The sequence below is a fragment of the Cibotium barometz genome, chromosome 29 (genome assembly GCF_041138505.1).
Source record: "Cibotium barometz isolate CiBa-2024 chromosome 29, ASM4113850v1, whole genome shotgun sequence".
NCBI classification, from domain to species: domain Eukaryota; kingdom Viridiplantae; phylum Streptophyta; class Polypodiopsida; order Cyatheales; family Cibotiaceae; genus Cibotium; species Cibotium barometz.
This window is the reverse complement of record NC_141074.1, coordinates 34148149-34164011: the sequence shown is the minus strand read 5'-3', so window position 1 is coordinate 34164011 and position 15863 is coordinate 34148149. Positions and strand designations below refer to the sequence as shown.

The 15863-nt window shown below is 43.0% G+C and overlaps 1 protein-coding gene across 1 annotated transcript in view; it reads right to left on the bottom strand.

Annotated features, from left to right (window-relative positions):
• The window catches only part of ATXRCC1 (BRCT domain-containing DNA repair protein), a 33370-nt gene extending 25097 nt beyond the window's left edge, over positions 1 to 8273 (bottom strand). The window contains exon 1 of the mRNA XM_086823185.1: positions 7780 to 8273. Within this exon, the coding sequence (XP_086679311.1) occupies positions 7780 to 8168 (389 nt within the window). The 5' untranslated portion in view covers positions 8169 to 8273. The remainder of the gene's footprint in view (positions 1 to 7779) is intronic.
• Between the last annotated feature and the right edge of the window lie 7590 nt (positions 8274 to 15863).

The window sequence follows — 15863 nt, the reverse complement described above, 5'->3', positions numbered from 1 at the left end:
GTCTTCGTCTACTGGTACTGTTACTGAAGCATCTGCTGCTGGTACGGAACTTGTGTAAGAGTGGCGATCCGTGTGGAGCTGCTGGATCTGAGAGGCCAAGGATGCCATAGACTCCTGGAGTTGCTGTTGGAACTGCTGTTGGAGTTGCTGCAAAGCTGACTGCCATTCCGGAGGGGCTGGTATGTCAACAGGTTCTGCCATGAGAGGAGATGTTGATGTAGAGGCTTCCGGGTGATGAGGCTCTGGGGGTTTTTGCTGTTGATGATGCCGCTGGGCTCTAGTAAGAACCATCGGCTGGAGGGTGCGGCATTTGGAAATCCTGAGAGGAGAGGCTACGTACTGGTGAAGCGGCTATAGACCATCCAGTATAGTAAGGGCAATCCACTAGGACTGGGCTCGCACGAGAGTCTGCTACTGGAGAAGAAGGTACAGGGGTAGGGGCAGCTACTGGTGTCAAGGGTGTTTACTCCGGTGAATGAAGATGGATGAATGTCCTCAGAATAAGTGCAATATTCATGAAAAATGATGCTACACTCGGGCAGGATAGCGCCCAGATAAGGATGACGCCCGAGTATAAAACAATAGTGATCCAGATCCTGTGCAGAAGTACGAACACGGATCACCCACACGTCGAATTCTCGGAGGTGAGAAGTCGGTGTGGCTATCTGAATGCGGTAATGAGTGGGCTGGACAAAGGGGAGCACACTCACTGGAACAGGGACTGGGACTGGTGGAGAAACACGGGTAGGAGAGGGCACTATGGATTGAGAGGGTGTATCCTGTAAATAACTGAAGTCATAGGTTTCCTCTGCCATAAGCCATCGGAGAAGAGGGTAGTGTGTGTCCACGTGATCGGAGAGGTGCTTTGATCCCGTAAAAAGGGGTATTGGCCCCGGAGGAGTGGAGAGCCCGCAAAAGAATGAAATGGAGGGTTGCTGATATGTTAATACTCCACATTATGTAAAATGTGAATACCCAAGAAAATGGAAAAATCACACCTGAAGGAGGTTGCCATAATAAATAGTTTTGCTGGAGAAGAAGCACCAAGGTAGTAGCCGTCAAGCCACGGAAAACACCAACATAGACCGCAGGAGCCTAGCAATGAAGAAGGCTGCTTTCGAGGAAGCGAGGCGGCAGCAAGTTGGCGCGCAGAAGACCAAGGTAGGCACTGTTTCGTAGGAACCCGTAAGATAAGTTTATGGTTTTTTTTTTAAATGCGCTGGTCGGCTAGCCGTTGGGTTCTCTTTTTCTCTCTCTCTCTCTCTCTTAGCGCTAGTCGCTAGCCGGTTTTCTTTGCGCTGGCGGGTTGCCTTTTGCTGGTCGTTGCCGTTGGGTGCTGGCTGCCGAATTGCTCACGTGGCTGGTTGAGGCCACGTGTATGAAAGGCTTAAGTATAAGCCTTAAGTTATAAGGCTTTTTTTTTTGTGTGAAACGTCACGTTCAAAAAAAAACGTGAAGAGTCATGGCTTTAGAAAACGAAGGGTGGCGCCCCTTGCTTGGAGAGGTATTCACCCCGAACGGCAGCCTACAAGCACTTAGATGGAACCCTGATGTGAGTCTCTGCTTCCCACCATTTTTTTTTTTTAAAGAAAGATTGGGGAAAATGCTTAATCAAGCAAAATTGGGTAAAATTAAATGGGGCATTCTCTCCTGCTCTTCCATTCAACACTTGCTACACCCAATTTTAGGGTTTGGGCGGGCTGATTTTAGGGTTAGGGTTTGGACTATTTTTAGGGTTAGCGTTAGGGTTTGGGCATCTCACAGGGCGGAAAAAAGTTTGCTTTGATACCACTGTAAAGCTTTTATAGCTTTATTAACATGATTAAGACTTAATTAATAAACATGAGACAAATGCTGATAGAAAGATTGAGTTATTTGCATTGAGACAAGGTACAAGTGAAGAGACGCATCCCTGGGAAGGGGTGTGGCTCTTGAGTCAACGGTTATGTCCTTTGGACTTAGGGGGGTGTCTTTTAATGAATAGACATGTCCTTTGATAGTGACCCATGTGTAAGGGTGTGACCCTTCACAGATGTCCTTTCAGTTAATAAGGGATTAAGGAGTAATTAAGGAGAGATTAAGAGAGTTAGTCACAATCGTGACAGTAAGAGCAAGTCCACAAGATCATCAAAAGTCACAGGATCTCTACCACCTCTCATTGAGAGATTAAGAGATGTATGAAAACGAGGATAAGAAGGTAGCAAAGGAATCAGAGTATTACTAACAAGCTGCCTGTCTGGTATGACTTCATCAATGTTCAGCAGTTGTTCCTTCAAATCCTTGACCTTGGTGAGATGCTCTGTCATTGAATCTCCCTCATGCATTGTTCATGTGTAGTCGGAGGAGGGATTGCAACCTCTGCATTAACACTTGCAACCCTTTCTATTGCCATTCTAGGAGGTGTAGCTTGCTGAATTGTTGGTGGGTGGGTGCCTTCACCAGACACGATATCCCACAGCCCTTTGGCTACCAACACATTCTGAATCATAAAACTCCATAACGAGTAATTGGTTCCATCCAACTTATCCTCCTGGGTGAGCACCCCGAATACATCGGGTGCCTAAGCCATCATTGTTCAACAATGCAAAATGTAGACCTGTAAACAAGAATGTAGAACTGCACTATATCAAAATAGTATACCTGATGACTTGTTTTGATGGTATTTGACTTTTTGTTGCAGAGTAAATCCTGACCTTGTCAGAGCCACCTATGCACAACCACGTCCTGCCCGTAGCTACCCTTCACCACCACTTGTTGTAGCAGTACTTATTTCCACGGTATTTGACTCTCGCATGTGCAGTGCCCTAAGCCTGCTAGCTCAGCTTGTGCAGCGCTCAACCCCACCACTATCGCTGGTTGTGCCGTGTAGTGCCGCCCATGCAGCACCTTGTCCACCATTGTCATCGGTCACACTTCACCTACTGCCACCCATAGCAATGCCAACTTCCGCCTATTTCGGCTAATCGCACCGCCTTCAGCCGCCTGTGCAGCGCCCTAAACCAACTACCACTACCATCGTCACATGCTGCCAATGCTCCCACTGCAGGACCACTACCTTCCTGTAGCGGCTACCTTCGGCACACCTATCTCTAGTTGCAAAGCTTGTTGCCAATCCGCTAGAGATGGATTGCCAGGCTCATGGGGTTGTGTCCTCCATAGTAGTAGGCTAAGATGAAGACTATGCAAATTGAGGCTCCGGGGGTTGTGGTTGTTGACGCCTTTGGGCTCTAGTGAGAACCATCAGCAAACAGGGGGAGCATATACATTATGTGAATTGGAGAAGGTAGGTTACAAGCTGGCGAGGCTGTTATAGACCATCATGTATAAGGAGGAAGTTCAACTGGAACCAAGAGCATTGGGACTGGTTGTTGCCGATGAAGAGGAAACAGAGGGGGTTTTCATTTCTATGTAAACCATAAATCCCAATTTGCACATGTGAAGTGCGTGTGGTACCCGTATGATTATGAATTGTGGCTTTCTTGAACATTAGAGTGCCACATTGTCCTGCGTACCCGCTCTCCAGCGTCGCGTTTTCCATCTCCTCCTCCCTCTCCTTCCGTATCCCAGATACCAGATCCTCGACACAGGGACCCTCTCGCTGGGTCACAGCCGCAGCCAAGCTCTTTGCTTGAGTTGCAGATGCATGCATTGGAGATCCGACAACGAGAAGACGAAGCCATGCGACGCGTGGAACACGAGCGTTACCTCAAAGCATTGGACGCCAGATTGACACCGACCGCGCCCTCGAATCATTTTCCCGAGAAAATGAACTTTAGTAAGTATAATGGTAAACTCGATCCCACAACTCTCTATTCATGGTTACATCAATTTGAAGCTTACTTTGCCGCAGTTAGAAAATCAGATACTGACAGAGTGATCTTAGCCAGTTGGTACTTGGAAGGCGAGGCCATTCCTTGGCGGACTCAGTGGGCTCATGCCCACACCAGAGCAGGTATGGCAGCTTATGTGTGGGACGAGTTTGTCCGCGACCTTAATAAGTAGCGGTTTCTACCGCCCCACTACCTTGAGCGACTCGAAGACGAGTTCAGGGGAGCGCGTCAGAACGCGCAACCAGTCCTTCAGTTTGCCGATAGAATTTCGACTTTATGTCTGCAATTGGGCTTATCTGATACGGACAAGAAAGGGCAGTTTTTGTATGGCCTGGACATGCAAATCCAATGGGAGATGCGTATGTTTAGGCCAGCCACCTTTGAAGACGCACTCTCGCTTGCGCAGAGTGCAGAAATGAAACATAATGGTGGCAAGCCCAAGACTTCCCAGCCGGCTTCTCCCAAGGCTAACGCCTTGGGAGGCAAAAGCCAGAACCAGACGGAGTCTTCCCCAGGACAGAGCCCGAGAGCCTCTGGCTCCAAGAACTCGAACAATGCGTCTAAGCTTACTCCAGACCAGAAAGCGGAGGCAGGCAAGACAGGTGGCAAGTTAAGTGCTGAGGAACTTTCTCAGTACAAGAAGGAGGGTAGATGTTTCTTTTCTCATACAAAAGGACATACTTCTCGGGATTGTCCTAAGAAGCCTCCAAAGCCCGCCACCGCCGCCTCCACAGCTTCCGTGGTAAGCTCAGCTCCCACACAGACCCGAGCGGCTACCCCTAGTTCTTCAAACCCCGGTGCTTCAGTTGGAGCAATTATTAGCCGAGAGCTCGAAAATAAGCAGAAGGGCGCCCATGAGCAGGAGTATGAGCGCAACGAATTGCTCAAGTCCTTTGGCTACATAGGTGGCCAGAGCGTCGTCGTCTTGTTTGACAACGGCAGCACAGAGGATGTGGTCACAGAACAGGCCGCTAGGTGTGCCCGTTTCGAGCTGACTTCGGTGGACAAACACGTTAATAAGGGATTGGGTGTGACCCTTCACAAGTGTCCTTTCAGTTAATAAGGGATTAAGGAGTAATTAAGGAGAGATTAAGAGAGCTAGTCACAATCGTGACATTCCCTCCCACTTAAAATAAGACTCCAGCTAAGAAGAGATGGTTGTCTTTGAAAGAATTCCTGAAGAAGTTCTGGATATTCCTGTAAGTCTTCATCTCTTTGCCAAGTAGAGTCGGAATCATCAAGATCTCTCCATTTAACCAAGCTTTCTTTTGTGGCTACTGAGGGCTGGTTGACTGCTGAAAACAGCCTTTGAGGGCTGGTCGACTTGCCCTATGAGCCAGACACAAAGAAGATGAAGATGTTGAGCTGTCCCGGGCTGATGTGGGAGTGCTATGGGCTGTCCATAGTTGTCCTCCATGTGCTTGATGCCGAGAATGCTCACTTGTGCTGAGAATTGTCAGCAAATTCAGATTATGTGATGTTTTCTTGTTTTCATATTGTATTGGAAGAAACAGGTGAAGCCAGTGGTGAACCCTGGGCACCCGCAAAGTTGTATTGGAAGCAGACTCCTTTTTGGTAATCTAACCATAAAGGGGGGGGGGGTCAACCCATCTTCTGGCCCCTAGTGTGGTGTACTGTGCAGATTTGTCATCTTGTTTTATATGCCATGCATATGTGTATTTTCAGATTTCATGATTGATTAGCTTTTCCGTGTTCAGTTGCCCCTCCCGTTTACACAAAGCCTTGTATGGCTTAGAGCAGGCACCTAGAGCATGGTCAAACCAGATAGGAAAGCATCTTGTCACTATTGGATTTCAAATATCCACTGTTGACTTCTCACTTTATGTGAGAAAGGTTAAGAGGGGAATTATGTTAGTAATCATCTATGTTGATGACTTGACTGTCACAACTGACAGTGATGATAACATTCATGAGATGAAGATGCTTCTTATTACGAAGAAGTCTGAAATTAAAGATTTGAATAAGCTGTGATCCGACCTGGGTGTCAATAGATCACATGATAGGATTTGACTTTTGCAGAGGGAGGCAGTATGCTTTGGACATGCTGTCCAAGTATGGGATGACATGATGTAAGCCAATCTCAGTGCCATTGGAGTAGAACACGAGGTTGTCTGCAGATATAGGTGATCTCTTGGAGAACCCAACTATGTACAAGCACATAGTAGATAGTTTGATTTACAAGACTATCACTAGACCAAATTACAGCTATTCAGTTGGATTAATGAGTTAGTTTTGCAGACCCCAAGGCATAGTTGTCTGCGGGACACGTACCGCACCACAAGTTCATAAAATCCGGACTCCACAACAAAGGAAAAGAATGAGGCTTTTGCCTTACATATCACCACGGGCCAGAAACCTTCCGGTAATTTCGAGTGATGGAGATGGACGAGTGCAATGTCCTTAGTGAGGGCAGTTTTGGATTGGCCACTGATGATGCTCCACCTCTAGCGAGGGCATTCCTTCCCCTAGTGATTCCTATGAGGAGGAGTCTTTTTTTGGCATTTTTCCCAAGTCGGCTACTTCATGTCCAATCGGCCAGCTACATGGAGTCAAGTCAGCAGCTCTAAGTGTCCAGTCTTTACCTATATATAGGTGGGCTTGCCTCTCTCTTTTTTCAGAGTCTAGTCTTCCTTTTGTATTCCTCACTTATGAGTCTTACACTCTCTCTCAGCACACTCTAGTGCTTGTATGCTTCCGCTCTGTGCACTCTTTCAACTGGCATGGTTAGAGATCAAACTATGGTTAATATGCCGCCAATAGTTTACAAGATGTGTGACGACCAATTTGATTTACTAGAGTTATTGCATGATTATAGTGTCAGTCGTCGGGTTCACACTTTCCCTCATAGTATGTACTCTATCTTTATGTTATGGTTGTAGAGAAACATAGGATGGGCTTATTAAAATACCAGTGTCACAAGAAACATTTAATCTAGACGAGTACAACACATGGCTTGTTTTTTTTTGCATGGAATGACATGTTGGCCCACATCCTCAGGCTCCAACTGCCATCCACAAGCAGCATGGTTGAACATCTCACTAGTCCTCCCCAGCACAAGCTTCACGTCGTCAAGCAATGTCTACCACAAGTGGGAATGAGGCTGCACAACGCATATAGGATACATTTCAAGTGAATTGAGAATGATCATTATTCAGGAGACACTTCAAGGATTAATAGAAGGAATAGGAGCACAACAACTTCACTTCATGGCAAGGACCCTTGACTAGTTGAATGGAAACACATTGTCTAAGGAAGACTTCGGGATAATGTAAGTACACAAGCACGCATGCATACCATAAATGCACACATAATAACATACATACACTTACATATGCACACAAGAAAACATACATACATATCATTTACATATGCATACACTTACACTTAAATATGGGCATTAATATGTGAGCATGCAACATGCATAAGTAATCGTACATGGAATATAGAACATTGCATGCATGTCAATGATTCAATACATGCAACATATGTAAATATAATGTGCATGTCCACAATTTGAAGTATGCTTAAATACACACATTTTTGTACACATTAGCAAATATAATGCACGCAAGAACCTGTCTCCTCTGATCAGTCTTGTTGATTACTATTGCATACTGGGCCCTACATATTACTTTGGGCCCAATCAAAGTAACAGATATTACCCATCTAAAGCCCATGGACAGGTTGTGCTTGTACATAACATGCATGCATTCATACATGAGGAGCATATGCATGCCTCCTAGAAAATGTTATGCGTATGTATGTATGTATGCATTGCATGCTATGTGCACGGTATGGAATGTATGTACGTAAGATGTGAGGCTGTGCAGCCACATTCCACATTCCGTAAAGACAAATGGAAAAAGGCGGCAAAAGGAGAACAGGTTTCTTTGTTATCTATGGCTTTGGGGGCAAGACAGGGTTCTACCTGCTCTGTGCAGCAAGCTGAGAAAGTTTATCAGAGGTACTGTAGGTGAATGAACGGTTGCGATTGGTTTTGTTGATGAGATCTTTGGCACTCATCAGCTGCTGGGCGGAGAGCAACATCTGGTAGCCCTCCTCTTCATCAGGGCTGTCCTCCTCATCTCGCAGCCCAAACACTTCAACCAGGGCCGATCCTGCGTTCACAATCTCCATCTCACAAAAGGCCGCAGGGGGGTGGGCCTCCAGCACAAGCCAGGCTTCCTCTGCAGGCTCTGCCGTCTGCCACACCCTGTACAGCTCGTCCTTGAGGGCATTATAAGCTTCGTGAACCTCTGCTTCTGACGAGCACGACTGCACCCTCCACTCGCATCGCAGTCCCTCGGGAGAATCCATTGCTTTGTGGATGCAGATGATCGAATCCTCTGTGTGTGAAAGTGCCTGTCAGAGAGCGGACGTGCTTTTCTCTTAGTTCAGGACTTTCTTCAACAAGGCTATAAATGGATATTTATTTTATATGATTAGCTTCTACCTCAACGAGAAAAATTCAAGAAAAGTTTTTAAATTAGTTACAAACGAGGAGAGGAGAAAACACATACATATGCTTTTGCTTGTTTTGAGACATGGAATATGCGTGCACGTGTGTGTGTGTAACACATACATATGCTTTTGCTTGTTTTGAGACATGGAATATGCGTGCACGTGTGTGTGTGTGTGATAGAGAGAGAGGAAGAAGAAGAAGAACGAGAATAAATTGTGTAACATTGTAGTGGGGAGAGAGAGAGAGAAATCTCATCCGGTGTGGTTATATATATATGTGTGTGTGTGTGTGAGGAAGTCTCCTCTATATTTGTTGATGCTTCTTCAGAAAGATTTTGTTATTTTTTTATCATGATGAGGTGATTTAAGCTTTTACCTTCTCCTCCAAGAATATTCCTTGATTTTCAATAGATTAAACCATTTAATTTATCATACCACCCATAATGGATTTTGCACTAGGCATTATCTCATATATTTCACCTATTTAGCTACTTAGATAAGCTTTTGCAATATCATTCTTTTCCAAAATCTCTTCAGTGAATACATATTATTCTCACTATGCCCTTGTTTTCTTGGCGAACACTAGGCCGTTTGTGTGGTTGGTTACCAAACTTCCACTAGAGCCGGGCTTAGCTTCCTTATGTCACCCAAAATGGCTTGTTTCCAATTTAGCACATCTTGAGTCCTTGCTTTGTACATCCACCTTCTAATATTCCTCCACAAGGGGTAGGTTGTCTCACTGCATTTACAGAAGAGATTAAACACTCCCCCTACCTCTCTTTTACAGAAGGGGTAGAGCATGCTTACAATTTTCCACTTGCTAATACGACCCCATGTCAGGAGTTTAGAGTGCATGACCCTCCACATTAGCAAGTTTAAGTGAGAAATTGGGATGGCTTTCCAAACAGCTATAGTGTCTCTTCCAGCTCTTATGGGATCCCTGACATGTCATTAACATGTCGCCTTTACCAACCAATTCTCTTTGCTTTCCTCCTGCCACACCATTAATGTGTTGCTTTTACCTACCAATTATCTTTCCTTTCCTCTTGTATGTGGAGCCATGCCTTGGACTTTATTTCACAAGAGGTTTTACCTCTTGAATTGCTTCAATTGTGCATCTACTTGTTGTTAGACCAATTATCTTTGCTTTCCTCCTACCATTAACGTGTTGCTTTTACCAACCAAATGCCTTTCTTTTCCTCCTATATGTGAGCCATGCCTTGGCCTTTATTTCCCAAGAGGTTTGACCTCTTTTATTGCTTCAATTGTGTATCCACTTGTGGTTGGAGTGACTTATAGCAATTGGCCACTCTAAAAAATGGTTTGTGGCTTCTTAGCAATACATTTTCATTCTTTGGAATGTCATGTCTTGCCAATATGGCTCCATAGTCCATTGAAGCCTCTTTGTATTCTCATTTTGTGCAATTTATTAGACTTTTCCATATTTAGGTAGGCCAAGGGCTTACCATCTTTGCTCCAAGCGTGTGCTCCAAGCATGGGATCACTACATAGATTCTCTTGAAGAGCCTTCTCCTACCAATGATCTATGTCCTTTCCATTTGTACACTTTTGAGGCTCTCCTACTAGCATTTAGCAATGCCTTGTATGACTAGCGATTGCTTGATTTGGCAATTGATGTAGAGAAGAGTCTATTATGCCATGTATGCTCTTCTCGTTTTCCTAAAAGTCCATTTGATTAACCATTCCATATATGATGTTGCTCTAACCATGTATACTCTTCTCATTTTCTTAGAAGTCCATTAAATTTTGATAACCATTTTGTATGATGTTGGTCTAAGGTTCGTTACCTTAAATTGAAGTTATCACACAAGTTAGGCTCTTTGCTTTAATGTGGACACTAGAATTTCCACTTCTCCACTCTCTTGGGCTACAAGGCTAGTTCATAAGAGGTGGAGTGTCACCCTTTCCATTTTTGCTATCTTAACCCATTGGGTCTTACAAAATGTACAAATAGATGCCTCGAAAATGAGGATGTGTTTCACCATTTTAGCACAACCTGTAAGAAAGAGCTTTATAGTATTCTAATACATGAGTTTCTTCTTAATTTTCTCATTAAACCAATCAATTTGTGCTTACCTATCTGCATTCTAATAGAGCATCACGCCAATTTAATTACCTACCATGGATTGATCCATCTAAATCCATACTTCTTGATCCATTTTTCTTGCTCCCCTTTGTGACGAGAGGGAATGCTAACCACTCCATAGGTTAACATGGTTACACCCTCCTAACCTATTGTAAGGCACTTTGCCATCTTACCCGCTCAAATAAGCACTCGTCTTTAGTAATACGGTGTTGGAACATATAAAGAAGCCCTACCATGTGCTTAATGTCAAATAGAGAAAGGCTATGAACTATGTGTACATAGTTGCTTAAGACTAATAATAGAGGTTAGACTATTTTTAAGTTTGGCCAGCCTAGTGTGAAAACAATTCATTTTTTATAATAAGCAAGACACAATAATAATAGAGTTCAAACCATTTTAAAGTTTGGCTTACTATGAAAACTAGGTATTTATATGTAAGTCATTTTTTACAATAAGCAAGACACAATCATTCCCTTACAATAGTTTACTTGTGAGCTTTCCTTCTTGCTTTCATGGATGCTCTTGGATTCTTAGATGCTTGTTTGAATAGGTTTGCGTGAGAGAGAATCATCGTGAAGGACCACATCTTTCGTCACCGCATTGGCAAAGGAGCATTCCGGTGTGATAATGGTAAGGTTAAGGTAAGCTTCTGACTTGAGAATATTTGGTGCCGTTATTGGGGACTAGCCTAGGGCTTAGCTCCATTTATCCATCCATTTAAAGCTTTTGGGATCACCCAGTATTGCTCGGTGTTAGGAGGTCACACTCTGAAAAACGTATGGTTTTTGGAGCCTTCGATGTGTTTATTTGTTGTGTTTAATTTTGCTTTAAAGTTTATTTGTAAACATGGCATTCTAGTTTCAACTAGTGGAAGGGCCATAGCTCGTAGGTGATTTGTATGAAATTGGAGCTTAAGAGGCTTAGATTTATTTTTTAAAGCTATAAAATAGCTTATTAATTGTGATTAGGAATGGAATCCACTTCAAAAACATGAGCATTGAACTCCATTGGGGTGGATTAGAGTGGGATTGTCGAATTTTGTTCATACATTTCAATTTTTTTTCATGCATTGTTTGATTTAGTAGCTTAGAAACATGCAAATCCATAAAAAATTTGATTAAAAAACATTTAATTACTTGCATAACAACCGTAATCACACCCCATCAATTCTAAAAATCTTTAAAACCACAAAAAACAAGGCCAAACCAGTTCTTAGGGTAGGTAGGGGACATGACCCCACAGTCCCGTGCAAAATTGACCAGAGTCTGGATATGTGAGACATGATCTTGGACACGTGAGGCATGAGCTTGGACTTGACACGTGAGTCTAGAGGTAGGTATATTTAACATTTTATGGACCAAATATTACTGCCATAAAGACTCATACAGACACACCTACTCATTTTCTCAGAAGATTTTCTTATCATACCATCTACACGAGCTTCAATTTTCAAGAAACATTCCTATCCTTCATAATTATTAGGGAAGTACAATTATTACACAATCATAGTCCCAATAAGTGTACATCAACCCAGTCATAGGCCCAATTCTTAGATTTCTGTGCCTAGGTAAGCTTATTTCATAAAAAGAAAGTACAAAAGCTGAGTTCATATTTAAAAAATGTGAGCTTACAAATGTGAGCCTAGATACGTGAGTCTAGAGGCATGAATCTAGACACGTGAACTTGGATACATGAGTCTAGAGATGTGAGTAAAAGGTGTTAACCTAGTCATGTCTGCTTCTCGTGTGCTTATAGACATGAACATACATATGTGAGCTTACAGACGTGAACCTACATATGTGAGCCTACAGTCGTGTACCTAGATGTGTGAACATGGGCCTAGTAGCTATTTTATAAACAAAATGTGCTTGAAACCATTTTCATACCTGCACTACAAGTACTAAAAGGACCTTTGATGCGGAGTTGATGGGAACCCCATCTAGACCAATCGTTTAGAAACGATAACATAGTCAATTGTACCGCATCAATTCACACTCCTCAAACCCATAAAGCCTTCGATCCCAGCGAATGATTATCACTCGATGTTCCCCTTATTAAGAAGGTAGGCTCCTTCGCATCCACCTCAAGTGAGGAGCTTTGGGAAGAATTGAGCTAATGAAACATGGACAGGAGTGGTGAAACAACCAAATACCTAGAAATAAAAGCCACCACGGTCCTCAGAGCTCGAATTCACCAACTGGCTCTGTAAGCAACACTCTAAATTTTATGAAGAAGGCATTTAACTTCCCTATTTTTGGGTGTAGCTCTAGTGAAGGAGAGGGTGCAAGACTACAAACCTCAAGCTTTGCTTCCTCTCAGGAAGCAATTAAACACCTTGATCTGAAGGAGAAGGTTGAACTGAAGAGACCGGGTACATATGATGAGGCATTGAGGATTGCCAGAGAAAAAGAACGGAAGCTCCAGTGGATGGCAGAAAGGCAAAAGTAGGTGCCAGTTGAGACTAGGCCTACTGTGCTTGGAGAGAGAAGACCAGCAGAAACAAGAACTGCCCCAGCTCCAGTAGTTGCTAACCAACTGATGCAAGGGATCAACCAATTGACTCAGCATTTAATTTGAGTTTGCTACATGGAGGTAGAAATGTCCCTAGTGCAGGTGAAAAAGAAGGGATGAGAGGTAAAGGCAAAGGTGGACCCAATTTGAATGTTCAATGTTTTAATTGCATGGAAAGAGGGTATAATTCCCCTCATCAATGTTCTTACCCCAAGAGAATGGGAGGAGATATATATCCTCTAGTACCTAGAAGGGAGGAGATACCAAACGTCAGAAGGGAAGAGGAGATACCAGTTCCACAAGGACCTGTAGTTCAACCACAACTTGACTGGAAGAGACGAGGAAGGAAAAGACGAGGAAGTAGATATGCTAGCCAACAAAAGAACTAGGGGTGTTCAAGGTGAGGATAAAGCCGAACCATCTAGAAGGCAAAAAGAAAAGTAATTTAGAAGATCAATTTAATGAAGGAAACAAGAAGAGTAGGCCCAGGAGAGGAAGATAGGAATGTAGGACATTCCATTAGGAGAAGGGGAGGAAGAGTATGATTTGAAGAAAGATCTCCAACAAAAAGGACCCACTCTATCTTGAAGAAAGATCTCCAACAAAAAGGACCCACTCTATCTTGGCCCCAGCTACCTGCAGCCAGCTGTGTCTTAAACTTGGAAGTTCCTAGAGCAAATTCGTTAGTATAAGGATTCCCAAGAAGGTGAAGAAAAGAGGACAACTGAATATAGTACGTGTGAAAGGGGATAAAGACTATCTGCCTATGCATGGATAAACAAATTTAAAGTTCCAAAAGTGTACATTGATGGAGGTGCTCAGGTTTGTGTTATGACTTAGCAAACCATGGAAGCTTTGAGGTTAAAAGTGAGTGCCCCTTCAGAATTCAGAGTGAGAGTGGCCAACAATGCCAAGGTGAGATGCTTGGGAGTAGTGAAGAAGCTGAAGGTAACCATATTTAGTCTAGAATCTGAGTTATATATCCATGTGATGCCAGCAAGGACAAAGGCCTATCCATTGATATTGGGGAGACCATGGCTGATTGCCATGAGGGCAGGTCAGGATTGGTGGAGAGGGCACCTCATCTTGGGTCTGGATCAGCGAGTAAAAAAGCAAGTTAGATATGACATGGGTAAAGGGAAAGAACTGATTTTAGAGGATGACACATCATCAAAAGAGGAGGAGGATGAAGAAACTAGTGCCACACAGAGGACACAGAAACAGAAGAGGAAAGCTCACAAGATGATAAGGGAGAAGTTCAACTGTTGGAGCCAAATATTGATCTCATGAGTATGTCTTTGCAACTGTGTACAGAGGAAGGGGAGAAGGTAGAAGTTGAGGTTGAAGAGAAGCCATACAAAGAAGAGGTGTTGCAGAAAATGCTTGGTAGAAACTAAGAAGAAGGAATATATGTCTATGTTGCAACAGTTCCCAGATTTGTTCATTTCATCTTATACTCAGGTGAGGGGGGTGTCGGCTGTGCAACATGAGATACAACTGAAACCTGAAGCTAAGCCAGTGGTGCAAAGATTGGGGTAGCATAGCAGCAAGTATTGAGAGGAGGTGAGTACGCTATTAAAAGCAAGTTTATCCAGGGTTCAGAATCATACGACAATGGATAACTTTTTGGGCCCTTGGACTTGGCACAGCATGTGCTTACTTTCTTTCCTATCTTGCACAGGTAATACTATGACGGAAGCCCTTTATGTAATACTTTATCTTGCAAGTGTTTGTGTAACTTAAACGGTTTCTTTTGCAGAAATCATTGGGTTCTTGTGGCAATTTTCAATGGCCACAAGGTTCGTATCCCAAGTTTGCCAAGAGGAAAAACTGTAATATTGTTCTTCGACTCTTTGTCCATGTGCACTTTGTCGGATTATCTAGACGATGTGTACCAGTAAGTTTCTAAACTATAGCTTTTCTTTCCTTGTGTCATAATATTTTATAACAATATACATATAATGACATGTTTTATGGCAAAGTGTTATGGCATCTTAGTAGGCATTGCTCTAGCCTGGCAATGAAGCATGAGTTGGAGAACCCGTAATTGCATTGTGTCACGTAGGAGGTGGAGGTATATGGACTTAGGGTTTAGGGTAAGCATTCACATGTATTGTTGCATGGATAATCATAATATGTAATTTCTTCTACGTTGTAGGTACCCCGTCAACCTAATGACGTGGATTGTGGCTTTTATGTAATGGCCACAATATGGTCTTTGATAGATAGAGCTATAATTGGTAGGTAGAAGGAACATTGGGTAAGTTGCGTTTATGTTTTGAATGTACTTTGGCTTGGGATTCATGCTTAACCTAATTGTTATTTTGTTCCTTGTTTTTAATAGTTGAAATCAAATTGGTATACTCATGAAGATGTTGAGAAGATCAAGAGCCACCTCTTGTTTTGGTGTGTGATCCACATTGTGTGTGTGTTTCATAATCAATTTGAGGGGTTGAATTGATGATGAAAAGGCATACCCAAAATTATATCACTAAAGTGTAGTGGTGCAATAATTAAGAAATCCCTTTTCTCTTTATAAGGACCAATGACAATCTCTAGTTGCCTAATTTCCTTAGTACCTTTGTAACGTGTACCTTGGAAAGCAGATTCATAACGACATTGAATTGTATCTTCAGGGAATTCTTCAAGCATACGGAGTTGAAGTAGAGTTTGCCAAAATTTCTTCGTGTATTGTGATATCGTCTCACGATCATCAGACATGGTCAAAGAGTAAACTGAGGTGGCAAAAAGTTGAACTTCACTTTACATTAGAATTCCACCCAAGTAGTTGGTTTATCATTGCTTTTACAAAGAACATTCCACCATAATGATGCACGATTAACCATGTGGTTGGCAACACATTTGTTCTTATCTCTTTCTCTTCCTCAAACAAAATAATTATCTAATTCAATTAACCATGAAAGTATGAGACG